This window comes from Anomaloglossus baeobatrachus, chromosome 10, assembly GCF_048569485.1.
Source record: "Anomaloglossus baeobatrachus isolate aAnoBae1 chromosome 10, aAnoBae1.hap1, whole genome shotgun sequence".
Classification (NCBI taxonomy): Eukaryota; Metazoa; Chordata; class Amphibia; order Anura; family Aromobatidae; genus Anomaloglossus; species Anomaloglossus baeobatrachus.
Window position 1 is genome coordinate 67,861,210 of NC_134362.1, and position 27,486 is coordinate 67,888,695.

Sequence of the window (27,486 nt, forward strand, 5' to 3'; positions counted from 1 at the left end):
TTTAGTCCCTCTTTCACCTCCAGTTAATTTTTTAGGATAATCCTATTCATTTAAATGGGATGGAAGCAAGCAATAAATACAAGATTTTGTAGGATTTGAATATTGATGGCCAGTTTTTAGAAATATAAAATTAATGAAAACCCCTTTAAAGAGCAAAATGTAGGGGTAGAGACCCCGATTCCAATGGTTTATCACTGACTGCAGTTTCGATAAAACATTTGTATCTGCTAAAGAGTAAATAGAGCCCCAACACTACGCCAAAGTATTTCTCTACGTTGGGGTCCCTAGCTTGTGTGTGTCCTCTCATGCAGTTAAAAAACTTACCGTGTATGGGAAGCTGAGACCCAGGCTATATATGCGTATAATGTGGACTGGCAATAGGTGTGAGTGGGGTGGGTTCACAAACGAAAAAATACTAACAAAAAAGGAATAACGTTTGGAACTCCATTCTAAGTCTGAACTGGGTGCAAAAACCTAAAAAAACATCACTATGGGGAGATAAGGTATGCACACCAGTGACTATGTAAGGGGAATACATGAAATAGCAGGAACTGCTGTGTGAATACTGGCATGAAAAATCCAATAGCTATATGTAAAAATGAAAATGTGAAAAATTTGTTAGTAGTTTTCCGTTCGTGAACCCACCCCACTCACACCTATTGCCAATCCACATAATACGCATATATAGCCTGGGTCTCAGCTTCCCATACACGGTAAGTTTTTTAACTGCATGAGAGGACACACACAAGCTAGGGACCCCAACGTAGAGAAATACTTTGGCGTAGTGTTGGGGCTCTATAGCAGTGATCAATTCAGTAGCTAAATTTCTCTTTATTCATATATTCATGGCAGTAATGCAGATTTCATTTTTCATACTTTCACTCTTACATATAGCTATTGGATTTTTCATGTCAGTATTCACACAGCAATTCAGTAAACTGTCAATCAATGGTCAATACAAATACATTTTACACATTTTATACACATTCATTCAAAAAATGAAAAAAAAAGAGACAAGTCATGTGGCGTTGGGAGGAAAAGCCCCCAATAAATGGTTTTAATGAGAATCTTTTATACATGTTTATATATAATTATATATATTCACTTTTCCATCAGATGACAGATTGTGTGGAGGGATCGTGCAGGAAAGGGTAACTGTTAGGATTGGTCCTTCCCCCGACAGTACTAACACAATATATTTTACACAGGAGCGGGCAGAGAGATGAAGCAATAAGGCACTGGCATGCCTCAAAGAGGTGTACTGATGCATAATCATCATTCATTCAGAAGGAAGGTCAACTCCAGAAGGTCCGATTTGGTGGCAGTGACAGAGTGACATTGATTTACACTAAGGCTAGGAGTAAGGGGTCCTAAAATCGAAGGGATTACATTCTGCAGCACCCCAGCTCCCCGAGGTGCCTTTTTGCTGTAACTTCAGGGAAAGGGTGATATAGAGGAAAGAGACCCTCATCATGACCAGTCACGTAGGAAACTTCTGCTTCTCATCTGGGTTGAACATCTGCACAAGCTCCACAAGAGCGGTGAACAAGTGTTAATAAAAAGACACACTCAGGGAGGGAAGAAGGAGAATAAAAGAGGTGGGTGTTATTTACATGTGGGAAGAACCGCAGCTCTCAGTACACGGAATAGATCCGAATTCCACAGCACAGAACCATACTGAATATCATCTCGATGATCTAAGGGAGAAATAAAAGAAGAACATTCCTAAGTGAAAAAAATTGAATATTTACAGAATCATAAAAGGAAATACTCGGATTCTAGTGACTATTTGTGTTTAAATTATTCATAACATGTTAGGTTAGGTCAAGGGTTGAACTTGATGGACTTAAGCCTACCTTCAACCTTAAAGGGAACCTGTCACCAGATTTGGTGACTATAAGCTGTGGCCACCACCAGTGAGCTGTTATATACCACAATCTAACATGCTGTATATAAGAGCCCAGGCCGCTGTGTAGAATGTAAAAATCACTTTATAATACTCACCTAACGGTCAGTGCGGTGCAGAGTGGTCGGATGGGTGTCTCTGTTCTCCGGGTCCGGCGCCTCCTCTTTCGACCATCTTTGTCCTCCTTCTTCTGAAGCCGGGGTGTATGACGCGTCCTATGTCATCTACACTAACCAAAATTGAGGTTCTGCGCAGGGCAGAGGAAAGTGTGCCTACGCAGGACCTCAATACTGGCAAGTGTGTATGACGTAGGATGCATCATGCATAGAGTTGAGCGGATCGGTCATAATTCGGGACGGCGGATCCGGATCGGGTTGGAGAGAGAGAGAGAGAGAGAGAGAGAAAAAAAAAAAATATCCCGGATCTGGATCGTGCACCCCGAATCCCGGGTACTGGTCGGACTCGGATCGGGCGCTCAAACCGTGCGGATCCGGATTTTGCGTATCCGGGTCTGCTCAACACTAGTCATGCATCCAGGCTTCAGAAGAAGGACAAAGGTGGCTGAAAGAGGAGGCGCTGTACCTGGAGAATTGAGACACCCATTTGACTGGTCTGCAATCGCACCGCCCTTTAGGTGAGTATTATAAAGTGATTTTTACATTCTACACAGCGGCCTGGGCTCTAATATACAGCATGTTAGAATACCGTATACAAGAGCCCACTGGTGGTGGCCGCAGCTTATAGTCACCAAATCTGGTGACAGGTTCCCTTTAAACATTATGAAACTTTGGATCCCAAAGTACTATTCCAGTTTTCGTCACGAATAACGAACCTAATTGTTTCTTGCCGTGAAAAATACTGGGATATTACTCGGTATTCCGTAAGTATTATCCGAACACAAATAATTACTTTTCGCCCATCACTATTGGATTCCCCATAAAATAACACTAATCCTCTTGAGCATTTAAGACTAAACTGAGGACTGTTAACATTTGCATTGTCTTTAGGGATACCCTTGGACACTCATTGGTACTGATTGGTCACAGAGCGTGGGACACAATCCCTTAACAAGGAGAAGGGTAACACCCATTTGACAATGTACGTAGATGTCGCGGGCGGAGGAGGGGACGCTGCGCTCTCCCACTGCTCGGGTCCGGCTGCCGCTGCTGCTGCGGCTGCTGCTGCAGCTGCTGCTGCTCGGTGGTGGCTCGAGCGGTGGGCCGGATCCCGGGGACTCGAGCGGCATTCCTCGCCCGTGAGTGAAAAGGGGAATTTGATTGTGGGGGTTTTGATTATTGTCCATGACGCCACCCACGGTTGTGGTGATATTGGTGACACCACCGCTGCTCTAGACGGGGATCCCGAGAGCGGTGACAGGGAGCTGAAGGTTGGGGTGTGTGTGTGTTGTTACCTGTGGCCCCTGGCTTGTCCAGGGCGCCACATAGACACTTCCAGGAGGAATAAGATACCAGATATGGCTATCCTTTTCGAACATTAAAGGGTTTTATACCAAACCTGGCAGTTATTCACTAACCACAGTATAAGGGATAACGTACCAATCCCAGGGGGGTCAATCATGTGCACTGCTGCTCCATTCATTCTCTATGAGACCACCAGAGATAGCCAAATGCCGCATTTGGCTGGTCTTCAGCACTCCCATTTAGAGTAAATGGAGCAATAACGTATAGGAGGAAGATTTGTTGAATGCCGCGCTATCACCAAAGGAAAGTGATGTTAATTATTTCATCTCTTTATTCGTTGTTCAGGTCAACACGTTTCAGAGATCACTGTCTCCTTCATCTGGACATCAAAGAACAGTTTGATGGATACTGTTCTTTGATGTCCTGATGAAGGAGACAGTGATCTCTGAAACGCGTTGACCTGAACAAAGAATAAAGAGATGAAATAATTAACATTGCTTTCCTTTGGTGATAGTGCGGCATTCACCCGATCTCCCTCCTATACGTTATTCCTCTTCTACTCGGGGCTGCGGCTGTCGCCATCTGTAACGCGCATATAGAAGTTGTGACTGGCACAACCCTATTAGGTGAGTGCAATTATTGGGTAAGAGCCTATTTTTGCGCTTCTGTTTCACAATTTTTTCTTGTATTTAGAGTACAATGGAAAAGAGGTGCATATGATCGATCATTGGTTCGGAGACTAGAGTCGGATATCCAGCTATTAGGAATTTATCCCCTGTCCTATGGATAAGAAATGCCGAACTGGGTACTACCCCTTTAATACTTTTTTCCAAAGGATTCATTAACAGATCCATAGGGTTCTTCTTTAAGGGGCTTCTAACATGGTTAACAGTTTTCGATTGCCTCCATTTGACAAGTTTACAGGTTGCTTTTTGGGAACAAAACTTACAATCGCAATCTGTTTAATTTTACTGCATATGGCTACCAGAGATTGACCAAAGATTGACCCAGATTGGTCCCATTGTATATGATCTCTGGGAATTGGAAGCTACATTCTTATTGCAAAAAATATTAAAAATTTCCTTTTATTAGATATACATTGAAATAACATTGTCACTATAGATTATAAATCCTTATAGGATTAATATTCCAAATGTGATAAATAAGACTGAGTGGGGTTATTTAGGGTAGTTATAATTCCTTAATATCCTGCCATGATTCAGAACTAGATTGTTCAAAATGCGTCGGTTTCTACATCTTTGAATATGTCACTGTAGTCCGTCTTCTATACTTGTTTTATTCTACTTAATCAAATTTCTTCTTTATTGTCATTAAAGGCCAGATATTTTGGAAGTTTACTATGGAGTGGAACCTCCTCCTTTCTCTAGTTATCCTTCTCTGTAAATCAAAGTCACTGAAGTCACAAATACTTGAGACTATCGACACATCTATAATTTGCCCCATAGGTAACTCACAGCAAAGCTAAAACCCTGAAAACAGTCTCAAGTTACAAACTTATCCCTAACATTGTCCCTGCATTAAAGGGAACCTTTCACCAGTTTTGGGGACTATAACATGCAGCCACCACCAGTGGGATCTTACATACAGTATTCTAACATGGTGTATATAAGAGCCCAGGCCACTGTGTAGGACGTAAAAATCACTTTATAATACTTACCTAAACGGTTGCTGCGGTGGAGATGAGTCAGAGAGGTGTCTCTGTTCTCCGTTGTTGGAGCCTCCTCTTTCGGCCATCTTCGTCCTCCTTCTGAAGCCTGTGTGAATGACGCGTCCTACGTCATACACACTCGACGATCCCGTGCAGGCGCACTACAATACTTTGATCTGCCCTGCTCAGGGCAGATCAAAGTGTGTCTGCGCAGGACCTCAATGCCAGTGAGTGTGTATGACATTGGACGCATCAGAAGAAGGAGAACAAAGATGGCCGAAAGAGGAGGCACCGGTCCCGGAGAACGGAGACACCCATTTGACCAGTCTGCACCGGAGCGACCTCCTAGGTGAGTATTATTTTTTTTTTATGTTCTAGACAGCAGCCTGGGCTCTTATATACAACATGTTAGAATGTTGTATATAAGATCTCACTGGTAGTGGCCGCAGCTTATAGGCCCCAAATCTGGTGACGGGTTCCCTTTAAGGCTATGTGCCCACGGGGAAAGTGTCCTGCGGATATATGCGGATTTGCTGCAGGCATTCTGCATTGAGGATACAGTACCATAGCTTTGGCGCTGCATCCTCAATGCAGAACAAGTGCTGAAGTGATTGGAGCGTTTATACTTCCCTCCATCATGCAGCACTTCACTTTCTGGCCGTGTCTGTCAGTGTCTGCACTGAAAAGGGTGGGTGTCCCTGAACTAGCTCCGGCTGTCAAATGACCGGAGCTTGTACAGGCCCCGCCCACCTCCTCCTTCCTGCTCCTGGCTCCACCGCGCTTCTCTGCACCGGAGGAAGTGACTCTGGTGTTTTCTATCAAGGCAGGAAAGTAGGGGACCCTGCGGAGAAATCCGCAGGAATAATTGACATGCTGCAGATTTTTCCGCAGGGAAATCCGTATTATTTCCACTGTGGAAAAAAACGCAGCATGGGTACAGCAGTTCCAAAATGCCATAGAAATGGCTGGGGACTCGCTGTACTGCGGATTTATGAAAAATCCGTGGAATTTCCGCAAACAAATCGCGGCAAATTCCGCAAATTTTCCGCAGCGTGGGCACATAGCCTAAGGATTCTGTAGACTGTGAGCCCTCGCGGGCAGGGTCCTCTCTCCTGCTGTAGCAGTCTGTGCCTTGTATTGTTCATGATTAGTATACTTGTTTTTTTTCTTTATAACCCTTTTCACATGTAAAGCGCCATAGAATAAATAGCGATATAATAATAATTCTCTGGAATTGGAGCTCTCATCAGGGTGAGCGTCAGTGTATGTATGCAGCCTGCGCAATCTTTACTCTTTAGCTGAGATATTTTTAGGTTATGTGTGCAATGTGATTTTTTGGTGCAAAACGTTTCTGCACCAAAATATGCTACTTGTGGAAGAAAAACCCACCAAAATATGCATGCGTTTTTAAGTGTGTTTTTGTGCCATGCATTTTTTTGTGAAATCAATGGCCGGATGGGCTAAAAAATGCAGTAAAAAAAGCACCAACAATTGACATGCTGCAGATTATTCTCTGCACTCATACATAAAGTAAAGCCAGTGCTATACTGGTGCTAGGATGCTAAGTGTAAGCATGGCTTCAGTTCTTAGATTGGAGGTTTTATTTCAGAAATATGTGCAAGTAAAGTTCCAGCAATGCTCTGCTGTTTGAGTGACAGATGCAACAGGAAGGGAATATGTGGACCGGGTCTTGCTATCTATTTCCGTCTGCATGGCCTTCCTCCCCCTGTCGCCTTTATAGACTTTTATTCCGGTGCAAGCAGACAGGGACGGGAATAGATAGCAAGACCCGACCAACATATTCCCATCCTGTTGCACCTGTCAATCAACTAGCAGTACATTGCTGGAACTTTACTTGCACATATTTCTGAAATAAAACATCCAATCTCAGAACTGCAGCTATGCTTACACTCAGCATCCTAGCCCCAGTATAGCACTGGCTTTACTTTATATATGAAAATCCTGCTGGTTGGTTACCTTTAAGGTACTGTATTAATGATACAAGAGAAGGTTTAGGCTGTGTGCACACGCTGTGTTTTTTTTTTCTTGCATATTTTAATCAATCTGCAATGGGAAACTTATCCCAGCAATGTCTATGAGAATTCTGAAGTGCTGTGCACATGTTGTAGATTTTTCCCTTACAGATTTTGATGCATAAGGCTAGGTTCACATCTCCGTTGTTTTGCATCAGTCACATGCGTTGCTTGACGCATGTGACTGATGCGTTGTACAATGGATGACAAAGAACAGAAATCATTGTTGGACTCCATTGTGTGCGGGGGGCGGAGCGCGAGGGGGGCGGAGCGCGAGGGGACGGAGCCGAGCGGGGCCGTGGCGCTGAGGACGTCAGTGCCGGTGGGACTGCAGGGTTGGGGACAAGTGAGTGTGTGTGTGAGTGTGTGTGTGTGAGTGTGTACACATGCGGAGTGCGGGAGGGGGCAGAGCCAAGTGGGGAAGTGTCGGCCTCCTTGCACACGTATCCAGGGTAAATATCGGGTAACTAAAAGCAAAGCCCTTTTTGCTTGGTTACCCGATATTTATCTTGGATACCAGCGTACACCGCTTAGCGCTGGCTCCCTGCACACGTAACCACTGTAAATATCGGGTAACTAACCAAAGCGCATTGCTTGGTTACCCAATGTGTATCCTGGTTACAGGTTCAGGGAGCCAGAGAGAGCATGCGCAGCAAAATCCTACGGATTGCGCTGCTCATAAAACGTTACAGGCTGCGTTGCTCCCGCCCGGCGGTCAGTTAAAAAACGACTGACCGCGACGCAGCGGATGCAACGCAGCATCATCAGTCGCAATCCGTCACTAATAGAAGTCTATGGGGAAAAACTGGATTCCTGCAAAATATTTTGCAGGATACCGTAATTCCTCAAGGCGACGGATTGTGACTGATGCCAAACAACGGAAGTGTGAACCTAGCCTTAAAAAACTTTACTCCAGATAATTGATTGTCAATTGTGTCTGCGCTTTCCCAGCATTTTTCTTATCACAATGCATTAAAAAACTCATAAAAAGTGCAAGGCGTGTGCTTTCTTTCTGCGTTTTCCCTGCCAAGAGATGCAGTTTTTGGTGCAGAAAATCTGCAATGTGGGAACGTACCCTTACACGTTTTTCCTGGGTCTCCTTCCCTTCCTGTAAACTTGTACAATGTGACTCTTTAAAGGGAACCTGTCACCAGAATTTTTGCTATTAAACTAAAAGAATCCCTTTCTGCAGCTCCTGGGCTGCGTTCTATAAAGGTTCATCTTGCTACTGGTCCCCCTTTCAGACCTAAATAACAACTTTATAAAATATTACCTATTGCTATGGTAATGAGGTTTGTTTGCCCCAGGGGAGGGCTGTATTTCGTCTGTTATTCCCCCTCTTGCCGCTGTTCGCCGTTCCGCAGTGTTCATTTACATAGATGAGGCCACTGCCCTCATCTTCCGCAGTGCTCTGGGAGTCTCGCGCATGCGCAGTGGCACTGTTTTAAAAAAAAGGTAAACGGGGATGATAAAAATAAGCAATGGCCAGCGCAAGCGCATAACGGTAGAGGCAGAGGTAAAAGCGCGGGCACGAGATTATGGACGGGTACTTGGATGACGCTGGTGATGACATTCACAGCGCCGCCCATAATCTCGCACCTGCGCAATTACATCACCCATGATAGTGCCACTGCGCATGCGCGAGACTCCCGGAGCACTGCGGAAGATGAGGGCGGTGGCCTCATCTATGTAAATGAACACTGGGAGACAGCGAACAGCAGCAGGAGGCGGGATAACAGACAAAATACAGCCCGCACCCGGGGCCAACAAACCTCATTACCATAGCAAAAGGTAATATTTTATAAAATTGTTATTTAGGTCTGAAAGGGGGGCCAGTAACAAGATGAACCATTATACGGTAGAACGCAGCCCAGGAGCTGCAGAAGGGGATTCTTTTAGTTTAATAGTGAAAATTCTGGTGGCAGGTTCCCTTTAACAACAGGATGCTAAGTGCACCATCAACTTCTCTTCTCACGCCGCTTCTTTTGTGAGTGTGAAAAGGTCAGAGACTTTGTGGTTATGTGATTGTATTTTACAATAAAACTTGTAGGTCTGCATATAACTGGAGAGTGCTGTGCATTCACTTCTGGATTATTTCTCACAATAATCACCTATGACATGACGCCCAGACTGCAACCCATCATTAATAAGATTATACTTACAGTGTCCAGGCTGCCAGGAGATGTTAGGGAGGATCCCCAGACAGGAAGGCTGGTGATTTGTAGTCATGGAAATCAAAAAACGTCCATGGAGCCTCAGTTAGGAGTCTCGACACAGAGAATAGCCAGATATCCCTCCGGGAAGGACCCAGCCAAGGAGTGGCTCTTTTTAGGAGACCACCATAACCACCATATTAAGTGGCCCTTTTAGTCAATATCCAGCTCTTGACGAGTTTAAAGATATGACAAGGAAAGAAAGTCACTTGAGACCACCAGCTCTCGCTTCAGGATCCTGCCAAACAACTCCCTAAATCTCACTTTCCTGAATCTCTCTCAGGTATATTGGGATCTGCTTCCACCATGACATCTACCTATGGAAAACCCCAAAATATGTCTACCCTTGAATTGAGCTGGTTTAAAAAAAAACCCATAAATGAATCGGGGCATAGCAAAAGTGGGACTTGCTGGACAGGGCTTTATGGGGTTGGCTTAAAGGGAACCTGTCAGGTCCCATATGCAATCTAACCTACGAGCAGGGTGATGTGTGGCCTTGTAACCCCTTCCTACCGATCCCTGTGTCGTAATATTTTGTAATATGAATTTATAAAAAAACATTTTAGAACTTACATGTTCCGTATGTAAATGAGCAGAGGGACTAGTCCCTTGGACGTCACTTCGCCTCGTCTAGTTTGCCCTCTTTCCGTGGTATCACGCCCCTGTGGGCGTGATACCATGGATTTACATGGCAGAGCGCGTCTAAAGCCCCCAAGCAAACACCCAGCTAAGAAGGCTGCGCGAATATGAAGCGCGCATAAGCGGGATTCCAGGAGCTGACGGTGACGTCGCTCATGTAAATCCATGGCATCACACCCACAGGGGTGTGATATCACGGAAAGAGGGCAAACTAGACGGGGCAAAGCGACGCCTTAGGGACTAGTCCCTCTGCTCATAGACATAGGAAACATGTAAGTTATAAAACTTATTTATAAATTCATTTTACACAGTATTACAATACAGGGATGGGTAGGAAGGGGTTTTTAGGCCATACATCACCCTGCATGTAGGTTACAAGACATATGGGACCTGACAAGTTCCCTATAAAGGGGTATGTCCATTTCCAAGATCCTATCCTAATATTTAGTAGACATAATAATAATAATAATAATAATAATAGCAAATGCCTCCAATTAGAAATGTAGTTTAGTTCTCCTGATATAGCCATGTCTCTTACTGTACCTCATGTGCAGGACATTGCAGCTTATGTACCCATGGTTACGACCACAAGCAACTGTCGCTACATGAGTGGTCGTAGCCATGGATACATAAGCTGCAATGCCCTGCACATGAGGTAAGAGACATGGCTATATCAGGAGAACTATTCTACATTAATAATTGGAGGTATTTGCTAATATTATTATTATTACGCCTACTCCATATTGGGATAGGATCTTGGAGATGGGAATAATCCTTTAAGTTTAACTAAAGCTTTTTCTGTCTTTATGCATTATGCACATAACGGTTTCCGGAATTCATATTACACACATCATGAATACAGTTGTATAAATAGTTTTATTATTAATGACGAACGCAGAAATATGTCCTTAAAAATGTCCTAAGGGCAACCAGTCACCTAAATGATGTGTTTCTCAATGTGACGCTTCCATATGATTCTGCAAGAATACATTTATGTAAGAACCAATTTATACAGATATTTCTTGTGAAATTCTAAACCCCCCGTACACATTAGTCTAATGTTGGCTGAACCCACTGCTATCGTCGTATTCTGCCAACGGTCTAATCTGTCTGGGGGCACTGGTGACTGATGGTCAGAAATCTATGGAATTCACATGTCCGATATTGGACTCTCGATCACATTGCTCTCTCAGAGATAAGCAGCTGGCCAACGTTTCAGCCGGTGGCTTTCTGTCATGGGGTATGTAATAACAGGACAGAGGCTCCCAGGCTGGCCCACAGACTTGAGACCCTGCGCTGTCCCTTATCTCAGATGTAGGCTTGATGGTAGCCAGGTCTGACCTCCCAGCATGACCCTGACTCCTGTAAGAGCTCTGATCTTACTCCCCCTCTCCCCCACCCTTAGGGCGGGCCGGAAAACACAATAACAAAACCCCACAAAGCAACATAGACAAGGGAGAGAGAAAACTCGTACACACTACACTGAAAACACACAGGAGAGACAATATGTGTACAGGGGAGCAATGAAAAAGGGAAAGAAGTAATGCACAACGACAGGGAAATGTTCACACCACTCAAAAGCACAACACTGATGATCATAAACAGGATAACCATAAAGACCGTAATCGGTGGGGCTTATGCTGAAGCTATCATCGGCGCATACTGAAAGAAAGCTGAGCTTTAGTTAGGGAGCAGACAACTCCACGTCACAATTAGCAACCTGAGCTCTAGGACCTGCTCACAAAGTCTGTAGGAATTAACTCCTGCAGAACTAAAAACCAGTGAATGCTCAGCGAAGCAGTCGACGCTCGGCTTTGGCTGAACAATCCAGAAACCTCAGGTTGCTTGTCAGACTCTGTGTTGTGAACAGTGTCTGATGACGCCGTGCCAGCAGGTGTGTGCAGAGCAACAACATGTGAGCGCTCAGCTGAGCGAGCACTCCTTCTTTTTGATAGCTGGTTGAGATGGCTGTCGGATGAACAATTGACCAAAACATTGTATCTCTGATAAATGTCTTATGCGTATGACCAGCATAAAAGTTGGGATAACAGATTTTTCAAGAATACAGAGTTTCGAGAACGGCTCAGAAGAAAGTTTAGGTTCTCACCATAATGACTGCCACCACTGCAGCCGCAATACCGACCAAGTGTAGTTTAGACTGGAACAGCTCATCAATTTTTCTATGGCAATCCTAAAGGAGTCAAAGAAATGTTATAGTTTTAGTAAATAAGGTACACAAAATACCCCACTACAGCCACCAGCATGGCCGTCATCCTATTACTATGTCTACTGACCTCACTCAATATTCCAGATGTTCCAGATGGACAAAGGCTGTCGGCTAAGTTTCTTAAGTCAGCTTTACAGCACTGCAGCTATAAAGGAGGGGACATAACATATAATCAGTATATAAATAATATTAACTGCAAAGCCTCAAAATAAAGGTATTTAAAAACTAATGAAATATGCCAGTAAAACAGATTTCAGGCCATAAATTCTTGTGGACACCTAATATAATATGTAGAATTTGTGAGCAGAAGTGGAGAATATCCATATGTATTTGTCATATTTTTTTCAGTTTCATAAATTAGTTTAAAGAGAACCTGTCAAATGATTCATGAAGCCCAGACCACAGGCAACACGAATCTGAATGTTGATACAGTGCTTTGCGAAAGTATTCACCCCCTTGGCGGTTTACCTATTTTGTTACATTAGAAATTGTGTTTAAATATTTTGGCAATTCGATTTGTGAGTGATGCATCAACAATAAATAGTCTAAGTTGGGGAAGTGAAGTGTGAAAAATATAGGCAGAAATTAAATGTATTTGATAAAATTGCCATATGTTGTGCATATGTATTTAACCCATTTGCTATGAAGCACCTAAAAGTTTCTGGTATAAGCAATTACCTTCATAAGTCAAATACTTGAAAAGGACATCTACCTGTGTGCAGTGTAAGTGTTTCGGGGTCTGTCAGTATATACACACCGAAAGGCCACAGTGACTGCAATACCATTAAGTAAGAGGCAACACTAACCAAACAACACCATGAAGACCAAGGAGATCTCCAAAGAGCACCATGAAAATCAAGGAGATCTCCAAACAGCACCATGAAAATCAAGGAGATCTCCAAATAACACCATGAAGATCAAGGAGATCTCCAAACAACCCCATGAAGATCAAGGAGCTCTCCAAACAACACCATGAAGATCAAGGAGATCTCCAAACAACATCATGAAGACCAAGGAGATCGCCAACTAAGTCAGAGACAAAGTTGTTGAGAAGTACAAGTCAGAGTTGGGTTCTATAAAAATATCTCAATCTCTGATGATCCCCTGGAGCACCATCAAATCCATTATCATCAAATGGAAAGAACATGGTGCCACAACAAACCTGCCGAGAGTGGGCCGCTCACCAAAACTCTCAGTCCAGGCAAGGAGAGCATTAATCAGAGAGACAGCACAGAGACCAAAGGTAATCTTGATGGTGTTGCAGAGTCCCCAAGCAGATACTGGAGTATCTGTCCATACTACTATAAGCCGTACACTCCATAGAGCTGGATTTTATGGAAGAGTGGCCAGAAATAAGACTTTATTTACAGCCAAAAATTGGAAGGCTCGTTTTGATTTTGCCAAAAGACATGTGGGAGACTCCCCAAGTGCATGGAGGAAGATGCTGTGATCAGATGAGACCAAAGTTGAACTTTTGGTCACCAAGGTAAACGCTATGTCTGGTACTATGTCTGCTGTGGGGATGTTATTCGACAGCAGGGACAAAAATGGTCCAACTCGAGGGGAGGATGGATGGTGCAAAATACAGGGATATTCTTGAGCAAAACCTGTTTCTGTCTGTCAGTGATTTGAGGCTGGAGCGGAAGTTCACCTTCCAACAAGACAAGGACCCAAAGCTACTGCTAAAGCAACACTCCAGTGGTTTAAGGGGAATCTGGTAGATGTATTGGAGCGGTATAGTCAAATCCCAGATCTTAATCCAATTGAGAATCTGTGGTCAGACTTGAAGATTGCTGTTCACCTAAAGAAACATCTAACCTAAAATAGTTGGTTTGCCTTGAAGAATGGGCAAAAATCCCAGTGACAGATGTGGAAGGCTCAGAGAGTTATCCAAATTAACTTGCAGCTGTAATTGCCGTAAAAGGAGGCTCTACAAAGTACTGACTTTAGGGAGGGAATACTGATGCACACTGAAGTTTTCAGTTATTTTGTCCTATTTTCTGCTTACTTCACAATGACAAGCCAATGTTCACAGTTATAGGCATGTTCTTTACATAAACTGATGCAAATCCTCAAAAAAACAGTGAAATTCTAGGTTGTAAGGTAGCAAAACGCAAAACAAATGCCAATGGGGATGAATACATTTGCAAGGCACTATATACTATGATATTTCTCTGCAATGCTCTCCTACATATCCACATAGGGAGAAATCTGTCAGTCACCTACAGTGGTGCACAGTGGCAGACTAGTCTAATCTTTACCTATGGCCTTGGCAGGATCATCAAACAGAGTGTTTCATGCTGCCCGTGGTTAGGGCAGTATGGACCAAGTGACATGATTTTTTTTACTATAAACACACTACCTAGATCAGATAGTACCTCTTATGGGGCTTTTAGGTCTTATGATAAGAGTCAAGGGGAATGACATGGACTGACTTTTCACTCTTCTCACATCATTAAATCTTTGAGGAGACATATAGACAGCAGTGGCATTGGAGGTACCCTTTATCTCTGGTCTTTTGGAGGTAAATATGTCTTTTTTTCTTACCGACTCATGGAAAACTTTGATAACCGGTCTGGCCTTCTCATACTCCTCCTTCTTCGAGCTTCTTGCTTGCTCATACGCTTCATCATAAAACTGTTTTATCTCTTTTGAGACCTGAGAAGACAAAGTTTTATTTTGTATCCACATGATCAATGTACAAAATATACTAGAAAAAATACACAAAATATAACCTGCATTAAAGGTTTTGTCCATTCTAAATTCATAAGTCACTTAGTCATTCAATGTGAATGCAGATTTGAAAATCCTCTCATTGTACACATTGTGCTTTGCCAGGATTTGCTGGTTTCAGAGCCAGGAACAGTGGTCACGTCACCACGAGTATGTGATATACATGCTCCAGCTGAAACCGGCATACCCGATCTTCCGCAGGTCCGCTCATCTCAGGTCACAATTTCACAATCCAGATATCGGCCACATATCTTCTAGCACATTACAGTTTTGCACAGCATTATCAAACACAGTTTAAATTATCGATTAGTTGCTTCAGATCTAACTGTGAATCTCAGCGCAACCCAGTCCAGCATTACAGCACAAACTGTGACGGTCATCTCCCCTTCCTGTAGTCCCACGTCCAGTCTCTTTGGGGGTCCCATCATGACTGAAGTAGAGCTTTGCACTCCCATATGTTTGGAGGGAAACCATTTCAGTTGGTCAACTACGTTCACATGCCAGTTAACATTAACCCAATACCTTGATGGTTACTGGGTCTGGCTGCTGGAGTCCTGCAACAGTAGTGGTAACCCGTTATCTTGGTAGTTAAGGGGCCTGGCTGCTAGGGTTCTGATCTCTGTCTCTGTAATACCTGATAGGAGCCACAGACTCAGACTGGCTGTAAGGGGAATCTAGAGAAAAGCCACTCACAAAGCAGGACCCCAAGAACTCTGCAACCCTTTAACCCCTGTACAGGGATTTGGAATTACACAGAGCCTCAGAGATCGCTACCTGTGGTAGGCTGTAGTCCGTGGTCGTCAGGCAGGGTCAAAAGCCAGGAGATGCAAAACAGGAACAGAATCGGCAGGCAAGAGCGTAGTGAGGAGACAAAGCAGGGGTCAAATCCGGAACTGGCAGCAAGGTACAAAAACGACAGGCAGGAGGGTAGTCAAACAACAAGCAAAGGTCAGCGCCCAGGAATCACAATACAAACAGCACATGAGCCAGGATAACAGAACTATCACTGGCAGTAGTCATGTGACAGGAGGGGGAATAAGAAGGGTGTGGTGTCTTCCCATAGGCTGCAGGTGAATGTTGGCCACTTCAGCCGGGAGACACACGCCACCTACAGTCAGCCAGTGGTACTGCAGGTTCCAGGGAAACCCAGCCTAGTGGATGAGTGGAGCCTGTGCTCCGCAGAACCACGGGCACCGACTCCTCTCCCATCACCAGCACTATCCATGGTGGGAACATGGCGTCGTCTGGCGATCTGAGCAGAAGTCGCAGGAGCGGACTCCGATGGGGACGTGACAGTCTCCTGTTGCCATTCCATTTCAGGAATGGTCTCTAATTTCAATGCTGTCTATCCATTGTGTATCTTCCAACACTCAAGGTTCACGCCATCTAGTCTTCTGTCTCCTCCCCTTCCTTGACATAAACCACCCACTTTATGCAACCTTCAACAGACTACACATCCATCATTTTTGCTCACTAGATCTTCACTGACTCTTCTAGAATGAACCATCACTTTCCCTATCACTTCACACCCCCCAAGATGGGTTAGGGGTACTTCTCACATAGCGAGATCGCTAGCGAGATCGCTGCTGAGTCACAGGTTTTGTGACGTACCAGTGACCTTATCAGCGATCTCGCTGTGTGTGACACTAAGCAGCGACCTGGCCCCTGCTGGAAAATCGCTGATCGTTACACACTGTTCTGGTTCATTTTTTGCTCGTTGGTCTCCCGCTGTGCAGCACACATCGACGTGTTTGATGGCGGGAGACCAACGAGCATCGACTCTGTGTAAGCAGCGTACGCTGGTAACCAGGGTAAATATCGGGTAACTAAGCAAAGCGCTTTGCTTAGTAACCCGATGTGTACCCTAGCTACGTATACAGGGAGCCAGCGCTGGCAGCCTGCAAGCAGTGTACGCTGGTAACCAGGGTAAATATCGGGTAACCAAGCAAAGCACTTTGCTTAGTTACCCGATATTTACCTTGGTTACCAAGCGCAGCATCATTACACGAGTCGCTGGTGGCTGGTCGTTGGCAAGATCTGATTGTTTGACAGCTCACTAGCGACCCTGTAGCGATGTACCAGCGATCCTGACCAGGTCATATCATGGTCGGAAACGCTGGTACGTCGTTTAGTGAGACGGTACCCTTAGTCCCAACACTTTACTTCCAGTACTCTCTTATCAAACATCCTACATTAACATTACTATTCATCATTCCATATATATTAATATACATTACACAAGCAAACATCACATTATATTACAATTCACATGACACAATGTTTATAAAAGATGCAAGACACTATTCACATTACACAATACAACAATACAATAACGCAATAGGTGTATTCAGGTGCAGAAATGCGACCGCTGCAGTCTACCACTCTTACATGAGCATAGCCTAACACTGTGGGCTGTGGGCACTGTCATGGTTGGCATTAGTGGATATCAGCCACAAGATATACCAATACAGAATTATTCTGCGGTACTTGTAAGCTCAGCAGAAGGGCTTGGTTCAGATGTTAATGATATTGTGAACCTATTGGTAAGTCTTGATACAAAATAAGAATAAAGTATCTCTCTTACCTGTTCTCTGTTCACAAAACCCCAGATGCCAGCAGCTACTTCACACGCAAACAGGATTACTAAACAGGCAAAAAACTGCAGAGACAATAAAGAATAGGAATTGGCGCTCATGAGTAAGCAAAAGAGGCAAAATATAACATAAAATAATAAAACTCCACCTAAAACACATCACCCCAAAAGAATAGGATGGAACCTGGACTGCTGGAGACATAACTAAGAAGAACTTATTAATTCAAAATGACAGGTCATCTTGTCATAGAGAGATCCTCTTAGTGATATTAAGATCAACACGCTGGATTATTATGTAGGTGTAAGGTGAGAAGAAAAAAAAAGTTGAGGTTGGAAGAATCAAGGACAACGCTGGTGACTCTAAATAACTATTTATTGTCTGTGTCCATGGTCATAGGTTATGATTAATGATCACATTGTAATAAAATGACTGCAGGGACCTGTTTTATGTCTCATGGTTACTCTATTAACTAAAATGGAGAATGCCTACAAGAGCATCTATCACACAGGAGGACTTATGCCGGCGTCACATGGGACGATCTATCGTGCGATCGTACCCGCCCCCGTCGTTTGTGCGTTACGGGCAATTAGGTGCCCGTGGCGCACAAAGTCGTTAACCCCCGTCACACGTACTTACCTCCCGGGCGACGTCGCTGTGGGCGGCGAACATCCTCTTCCTGAAGGGGGAGGGATGTTCGGCATCACAGCGACGTCACACGGCAGCCGGCCAATAGAAGCGGAGGGACGGAGATGAGCGGGACGTAACATCCCGCCCACCTCCTTCCTCCCGCATTGCCGGCGGGAAGCAGGTAAGCTGTATTCATCATTCCCGGGGTGTCACACGGAGCGACGTGTGCTGCCACGGGAACGATGAACAACCGGAGCTCAGGAGGACCAACATTTTGAAAATGAACGATGTGTCAACGAGCAACGATAAGGTGAGTATTTTTGCTTGTTCACAGTCGTTCGGAGGTGTCACACCGTACGATATCTCTGACGATGCTGGATGTGCGTCACTAACGACGTGACCCCGACGACATATCGCCCGATATATCGTACCGTGTGACGCCGGGATAAGATGATCTGAGTACTATATGGTATGGAGAGATCCTTCATGGAAGCCATGAAATATTCTATGTCTCCTGCTGTTGTGTTGCAGGAGAATTGAAGATTCCCTTTAAACCAAAAAGTAAATCATCCAAAGTAGGCAACCACTTTTCAAGATTAAAAGTCACATCTCACTTTATTATTATGTATGATCTTTTGTGTTACATCAAAGTAGCCACTGGTGGGCAAAGAGATTAAAGGGTCCCTGTGCAAGAGCAGCCCAATAACTCATAAAAATGGAAAATTGCACTTGCTTTGGAGGTAGAACTGGGCCCTCTTACATCTTAGGCCCCTATTCGACCACACAGGTTACACTAATGGTATGTCCGCCCCTGAATGTAGCTTCACACCGTTAGGTGTATACATCATGGACCCCGAGCCAAACATATTATATATGAGTAGTATGTGTCTTACCGTTCCTAGAAGACACTGGGATTCTTGAATAGCCCCGTAGCAACCTAAGAAACCCACAAACATCATGACCGCACCAACTGCAATAATTATATAGATCCCTGGAACGATATTATAAAATAAGGTTAGACATGAGCAATTTCAGTACAGATATCAATTCTATCTAACAAATTCTGATGATAACATGGAACATATTTCAGTTGGAGTAGGATACATTGCAAACATAATTTCTCTTTGATCTTTGGCATTATAGAAAGTCCCATGGATAAGCTTCATTTTGATTTGGAAAATTTGTATGATGCCATATGAAAGTTGAATCAAAAGGAGATTATTTCAGACCTGGCAATACTTGCATCCATTCAATAATAAAAGTACAATATACTGTAAATATGGAAAAAAAGGAGCCAGCACGATCTGAAATTGGCATGCATCATATAAAAAGTGAAAATTCACAGATTTATTCCAACTGTACTATAATAAAAAAAAATGAGATTTTTAGCAAATAATTGATCAATTTTTTGAGCCACCCCTGCCAACGTCACGGCAAATCTCAATAGGGGGGTCCTACTCTATATTCTGTATTTCATGTGCCATGCGGCCTCCTAGATAAAGTTAAAAGCAGAACCATAATGAAGCACACATACCTGTAACCTGTATATAGCCGCTTCCATGTTGCAAAAAAGGCAACTGTAAATATATAGTATTGTTTATGAAATTTAGCTTGTTGGATTTTGAAGATCAAATTAGAGGTTTTCACATAAGATCAGGTTCAGCATTGTATAAATGTTCCTTCTCAATCTGTTCTGATTCTATCCATTCAGTTACATCTGACCCTTGTATAGTTTGTAGTCTGGTTCTCACCATGCTTTCTTGTTTTTCATGGCTTCTTTCAATTGCTTGATGTTTATTCCCATATCATTCTTGATGATATTCAGCTAACTGACCTTCAATCTTTCCTGTTTCCTTTTACCATTGACCAATCTGAGTAGTGTCTCCTTTTAAACAGAATTTGCCCTCATCACTAGTCATATGAGAACATGCCCGGCATAGCTCGTTACTCGACTGAGCATCGGAGTGTTCGGGTACTCTGGATGCTCGACCGAGTATCACAGGTGCTCGGAGGTTTTGTCTGTGAAACAACGACCACAACACACAGGCGTGCTTCACTGTATGATGTGTGCAGTCACTCGAAGGAGAGCCAGTCGCAGTCTCTAAATGGCTCTCACTGAGGTTAAAGCCACATTTTTGGATGTAGTTTATTAAAAGAAAAAAAAACATGCCCTCCCTACTCTCGGAAATGCTCTCTTTATGGCTGACTGTATGTGGGCAGAGACCCGAACTGCCAATCCTTGACTTCCATTATAGTCGTTACTTGAGTTGAGCTCTTTCAGAGCGTATGATCTACTAGACTCAAGGATCCAGCACCCGATCAGTTTAGTATTCGCCCACCTCTACTCATCACATGTACAAAATGCTTCAGTTTTTGCCTTGTGGTTTTGTCTTCCAGGGACAATTCTGGGTTTATATGATGAAGAACATCTTTGTTGATGATCTTATCTGTCCATAGAATTCAAAGAAGTCTTCTCTAGCACTACAGCTCAAAGACATCAATTTATCCTCTGTCTCCATTTGTGAGTGGTCACATCTCACAGCCACACGTGACAAGAGGTAACGCATTTGTAGTAGTCAGTCTTTGTTCGACGGTGACTGAAAAGTCCTTGCACTTCCAGATTTGCTCCATGCTTGCCATTACTGCACATCCCAGTGCTAAACGATGTTTCATCTCTGCTATCGAACCGCCACTGTGATGAAACCCAAAATAAATAAAGGTATCAACCACTTCTATTTCTTCATTGTTCTTCATTCTAAATCAATAGCCAATATAAATAGGCCAGCGATTAAAGGACAAGCAACAAAACAATCACTTGATTGCATTTATGAAAATTATCATTGGTTGTCAGCTCATTCACTTTTGAAAACTGGTGCTGGCGATAATGTAAAGTATATGAAACCAAGGGGAACAAACATTTGCACAGATCATGTTTCATATGGAGCCCCCACAAAATTATTGTCACAATGAGTGCAGAATGAGTCCTGACTCACTACATTTTCATTTAATGCTCATTGTATGCAATTTTTCAGCTCTTGTTAAAAGATCCTAATGATGTTGTAGCTGGGAGATTGGTATACTGTATCTTTGAGCATAAAAAGTTATATATTATGTACTTATTTAATTTTTGAAGATGTGATTGCATTTGCACCATAAACATGATGTTAATTATTATTATTTAATGGCCTTCAACTCGATCTCAAACCATGGTGACTTGATGGATGAATACTCTGTAGAAAGTTTGATCTTCTGCAGCCTAGATACGTCCACCAGGGTCTTCTCTGCTGTTATCTTGATAGTATCAAGCCATCTGGTTGCTGGTCTTCCTCTTCGCCTTCTATTCTTCCAACCATGGTGTCCTTCTACAGCGACTGTTCTTTTCGTACGATGTGTCCAAAGTATGCAAGTCGTAGCTTGGTGATCATTGCCTGAGTGTTAATTCTGGTTTGATTTGTTCCAAAATTGATTGCTTCTTCTTCTTGAAATCCATGGTATTGATAACATGCTTCTCCAGCACCACATTTCAAAGGTTTTGATTCTTCTTCTGTCTTGTTTCTTTATCATCCAGGTTTCACATCCAAATGTTACCACAGAAAAGACCAGATTATATACGAGTCATGTCTTCATCGCCAGTGAAATGTTCCTTGATTGGAAGACCTTGTCCAGTGATTTCATTGATGAGTTGCCCATAGCTATTCTACTATTGACTTCTGGTGTTGTCGCTGGATCTCCGAGTAGGTTGAAGTCCTTTACAAGTTTCAGTTCATCGTCGTTCATCTCCAATGTTTCAAGGTCATACCTGACAGTAGTCAATATCTTTGTCTTCTGTGTATTGAGTAGGAGTTCCATGTTTGAGCTTTCCCTGTTGATACTCCGTGATAAGTCCTTCATTCCATCTACGCTTGTTACTATCAATGTTGTATTGTCTGCGTATTTAAGATTGTTGATGATACATCCAGTATTTCTTTCTTTCGGCAACTCCAGCCTTCCTGAAAATAGCTTCTGCATATAAATTGAAGAGAAATGGTGACAGGATGCAGCCTTGTCTGACGCCTCGCTCTACTTTGAACCATGCCATATCACCGTGCTTCATCCGGACTGTTGATGTAAAGGTTCCTAATGAGACTGATCAGATGGTTCGGCACTCTCATATTCTTCGTGGTATTGAAAAGTTTCTGGTGATCACAGCCAAAGACTTTGCTGTAGTCGATGAAGCAAAAATAGATCTTTTGGTTATATAACATGATGATTGTCATTAGATAAACAAGGGGTAAGTAGTTGATGTCATTATTAGTTATATGCTGCCTAAAATAATTATAAACGCAATGACAAATCATGTTTGACAAATTTTCTGTATAAATTCTTTTTGAAAAGGGAAAAGAAAATGTAGTATGGTCTTCGTGGAAACACATTTAAGCCAATATTTTGAAGAAGACTAGATAACAATTGTGTAACGTCTGGACTGAGATATGAGAGCCTTAATAAATGTAGGCCAAATAGTTTAATATGTTTTTGACTCGTCAATGAAATTTTAAGAACTCAGCAATAAAATAAATATAGAAAGTTGCATACGTAATAATCAGAGCAGCACACACTCACCGATGTAGAAGGTGGCTGGAACTTGCTTGTCCCCGATTTGCTGGATCAATAGATTGGAGGTTGTAGGTTCATGTCGCAGCCATAGAGCAACACCAAGGATCACTCCCCCTGCAAGCTAAAAAAGATAAATTCAATTAATTAATAGGAAATAAAAGAATTTGAGTTAACACGTCAATGAGTCCTAATTGCTATTCAAGAAATAGTTAGTATACACGTTCCCTGCATAATGACCAACATGTACACTATACATATTGAGTAGAGTTAGTGCAAATGTTATTGCACTGGCCATGACAATGGTCTGTAGCCACTGTACAGGAGAAGGAATATGCCTCTTACCTACTGCATCTCTTGGGCAAAGACATAAGTGTATCATGTTGCAACAAGGACATCACTCCAGGCCGCAGACATCGGCAGTGTCACGCTAGGTACGGCAAAGTAGTAACCGAACAGCGAAAAGGAAAGGAAACTCTGTGTCTAGAAAAAGGGGAGATGGTGACTCCTGACCAAACCTACTGCTGGTTCCTGGAGTCCATCACCACCCTAGATAGGTTCCGCACCTATGCGCCGAGTTGGATACCTGACCCTCGGTATCCGTACTGTTGAGCCCTAATTAGGGAACAGATGGGATGAGCTCTCCGTCAACCCTACCAAATGCTATAGAAGACACAAGGAGGGCACACAGGGGGAAAGCATGAACTACTTATCCATAGATGACTCAGGTAGACGTCCAGCAAAGTCCTCAGCAACAATACCACAGAGAAGAACAAACCACCTGCTTGCAACCAAGGCTTGAAGAAACTGAAAAATATCATCAGCACCAGTCCCACAAATGAAGGGGTATATAAGCACCAAGAGAATGCTGATGATCAGCAGCTGGGTGGAAGCTCCTGCTGGGTCCAAAAGGGATAGAGATGAATCCAGCAGGAAAGCTACCTATGCCAATGGGTGCTGACAGCAGAAACAATAGGAAGTAAGGAAGCATTTTGCGCAGCCAAACTCTGTGACCTTCTCTGGCCAGGAACCACATGACTGTCTGTCACCCGTGACACACCCGTGACAGGCGGGTAATGGATGGTTCTTCCTCCTCCATGCAGCAGCACAGACCCCTCTCATGGCCGTTGCAACTCAATTTGCACCAGTTCTAATCATGATCATTAAAAGATAAAACTGAAATCAGCGGAAACCTGTACTAACATTTATTAGAACATTTAGGAAACCTTTTTGTCTCCAAGACTGAATGATGTGTCTACATTGGACCCTTTTCCTGCATAGAGTCTTATTTCACCCAACTATTAATCCATATTCCAATCCTTCCCTTAAAATAAAGAAGAGCCAAGACTCTTGATGAGATCATTGTGATTGAGAAAAGCACTGCCAACACCACCGAGCTGTTAAAAACATTTTACACATTAATCTTTCTGACAACAGTGGTAAGTAATGTTGTCTGCAATGGCATTAATATTCTCAGCAGATTTACATAGCACTCGGTGCCTTAGTCAATTATCAGCCTGTCGAGTGCATGCTAAATATATTCCTATTTACCTGCCTATATAGTTTTGCATCGCCTTGGCGGATGTCCACATGTATAGAGTTCATAGTTTAGTGAAAATGGCTTATTATAAATGAGAATACTTGTCTTACAGTAAGTAATGAAATTACAGTATCTACTTTGTCTAAGTGGACTGCCTTTCCAAGAAAATCAATATCCTTGGTTATGACCTCTTCCACGGAGATGGAAGCTTGGATGGAGGGAAGTTATCTTAGATCTTCATGAGGTCTCCAAAACTTGAGCCAGCGATTCTAAAGTACATCTAGAAGACGACTGAGTTATTAATTTATGGAAAAAGCAGATCCTCACTTGTCTCGTCAGTGGACAGGGAGCAGGAAAATGTTGGAATAGTAAATTCTCGTAAGAGGGAATTCAGTTGGGGTTATGCCTAAATAGGTGTGGATGAGTAGGCTTGTAATCCAACCTCACCTTTAGGGTCCTCAACAAGTGTGGCCAGTGGATTTCCCCTTCTCATTATGATCATGGGCACGGGATGAGCAGGCTGGGCTTGAGGTGATAGTGTTGCGACCCAAAGCAAAGTTTTTCATTGTTGTCTCCTGGACCTAACATGCCTTGAGTGCCGGATGGTGTTCAGATAGTTGCAGTGTGGCTGAAGAAGCAGATGTATCACCACTGATATCTGGAGCGATATCAATGGTGAGAGATAGTGTTCTTCATCTAGCTTAGGCCAGTCCAAATCCACAAACCAATGCAGGAAAGTATCCAAATTAGTCAGGGTTTCTACAGAGTGGACCATAGTGGAAGCCTCAACCATTAGAGTGTAGAAAAAGACCCAAAAAGCTGAGCCGATGAGCGCAGTTACATGTAGTTTTTCTTTGCGCTCCAAGCGACAGTATGCCCCAAGTTTTTGTTTTTCTTTTTCATTGCCTTTCCATGGGATACCATTGGAGAAGTGCTTGAGATGTCACCAAACTTCTGCATATCTTGTAATTGCACAAAAAATTTGGCATTTTTATGCCAGTCTCAGCCAGATCTGACAACTTTTACTCAGCAAAGTGTGACAGGCACATTCCTCATAACATCACAAATGTGGTTAAAATGACAATCCTATATTGGAGTAAATATCTTGCACAGGAGCTCAAAAGATGCCTAATAATTAGTGATGGGTGAATAGTAAATATTTGTGTTCGGATAAGGCTTACTGAATGTCGAATACTATTCCAGCATTCATCACGACCAGAAAAATGCTCCATTTCCCCATTGACTTGCATTGGGTTTGTTATTAGCGACGAACACCGGGATAGTACTTTGGGATTTCTTACGAATAATCCAAACTCGAATAGTTACTATTCAGTCATCACTACAAATAATGAATTGGGCACATCTTTGTTAGCACACTGTTCCTTAATGAAAGGGGTTATTATTAGGGATGATCGAATACTTCGCTTATACGGCTTCGCGAATATTTTCCGAATAGGTCGCCGCCATTCGATGCGCAATGTACGACTATGGGAAGCCCGAATAGTACCGAATAGTTGTTATTCGGGTTTCCCATAGACTTACATTGCGCAACGAATATTCGCGAATAGTCAAAGAGCGGCGAGGTATTCGGAAAATATTCACGAAGCCGAATAATCGAAGTACTCGATCATCCCTAGTTATTATCACCTATCCATAGGATCGGTAGGGGCACAACCGCCATGACTCAAACTGACTGGGCCACTTTTATGCCCGTGTTGAGCGGAGTGGCAGTGCACATGCTCTACTGCTGCTCTATTTATTCCCTGTGGGGCTGCACAGATTTTTTTCCCGTAGCTGCGTAGAGAATGAATGGAGTGGCGAAAAGGTGATAACCTATTATCAAAATGCCAGTCTTGATGAATTGGAGATTAAGTGTTTCGCTGTCAAAAAGTAGTTTCTAAAGGTGGTAGCAGTGGTTTTAGAGGGAAAACTAACATCTTGTATAAGGTCATCTGGGGCAGAGATATTTTTTTACTGACTCAGTTCCTCTTCCTTGGGAAGGAAGCTGTAAACTTAGTTTGTTTTTTAAGCAAAGGCATGGTCATATCTCTCATTACAAGCAACAGTGGGTCAAAGAGTCACGTAGAAGGAGGTAGCCATGATAGTTTACAAAGACCAGGATGCAGCACTTTAAACCCTGAGTCTAAAGATATAGGAACTCACACACACTAAAATTATTTAGCAGTGTTTAACCCCTTAAGGACGCAGACAATTTTTGAATTATGCAATTCACTTTTTTTTTTTTTTAACCCTTCCTCTAATAGCGATAACTTTTTTATTGTCCCATCAATACAAAAAGATGACAATGTTTTTTTTCTTGCAAAATAAGTTATACCTTTGCATACAACCATTCTTTTTACTATATAATATAATGAAAAACTAAAAAAAATCCAAGTCAGGTCAAATAGTGAAACAAAACCTGCGATATAAACCATTGTTTTAAAGAGGTTGGCCACTACTTTAACATTGATGGCCTGTCCTTTTCCAAAATATCTGACATAATTGATCGACCTCACAGCTGAGGCATATCAAGATGCTGATTAGGTAGCATGAATATTGCACAGGTGTGCCTTAGGCTGGCTACAATAAAAGTCACGCTAAAATGTGCAGTTTTATCACACAGCACTATGCCACAGATGTCATATACGTTTTGAGTAAGTGTTGCCCGTAAATTGAATGTTCATTTCTCTACCATACGCCATGGCCAGCCTAAGGCACACCTGTACAATAATCATGCTGTCTAATCAGCATCTTCATATGCCACACCTGGGAGGTGGACGGATTACCTTGGTAGAGAAGTGATCACTAAAACAGATTTAGACAAATTTATTAACAATATTTGAGAGAAAAAGGCCTTTTGCATACATAGAAAAAGTCTTAGATCTTAGAGTTCAGCTCATGAAAAATGGGAGCAAAAACAAAACTGTTGAGTATATATATTTCTGTTCAGTGTATATGTGTATATATACTGTTAACTTATTCTTTCTTATAGAAGAATATATGAGAACCTCTTTGACCGCAGAAAAAGCTAGTTATGTTTTCCCTGGAATTTATGGTTGATTCACTATGAATGTTCCTGGCCTGGATGCTTTTCTTGAAAAATATAATGTTACAGGTTATAGGTACTAAATTTTGTGATGTAGTGTTGATCCAGGGAACTAGTCTGATTGCAATATGTGGAATTTCCCCAGCAATATTAGGCTATGCTAATGCATTTGGTTCATGGAGTTTTTCCTTCCTCTGGATCAGTGTGTTAGATCATGGGCCTGTGCACACGGTGCATTTTTTTATGCA

The 27,486-nt window shown here is 42.8% G+C and overlaps 1 protein-coding gene across 1 annotated transcript in view; it reads right to left on the reverse strand.

The window, feature by feature from the left end:
• Positions 1 to 1,023: 1,023 nt before the first annotated feature.
• The window catches only part of CD81 (CD81 molecule), a 71,151-nt gene continuing 44,688 nt past the window's right edge, over positions 1,024 to 27,486 (reverse strand). Inside the window, exons 2-8 of the mRNA XM_075326972.1 lie at positions 22,662 to 22,776; positions 18,956 to 19,053; positions 17,426 to 17,500; positions 14,656 to 14,766; positions 12,176 to 12,253; positions 11,989 to 12,072; positions 1,024 to 1,697 (exon numbers count right to left, since the gene is read on the reverse strand). Coding sequence (XP_075183087.1) covers positions 1,635 to 1,697; positions 11,989 to 12,072; positions 12,176 to 12,253; positions 14,656 to 14,766; positions 17,426 to 17,500; positions 18,956 to 19,053; positions 22,662 to 22,776 — 624 coding nt within the window. The 3' untranslated portion in view covers positions 1,024 to 1,634. The remainder of the gene's footprint in view (positions 1,698 to 11,988; positions 12,073 to 12,175; positions 12,254 to 14,655; positions 14,767 to 17,425; positions 17,501 to 18,955; positions 19,054 to 22,661; positions 22,777 to 27,486) is intronic.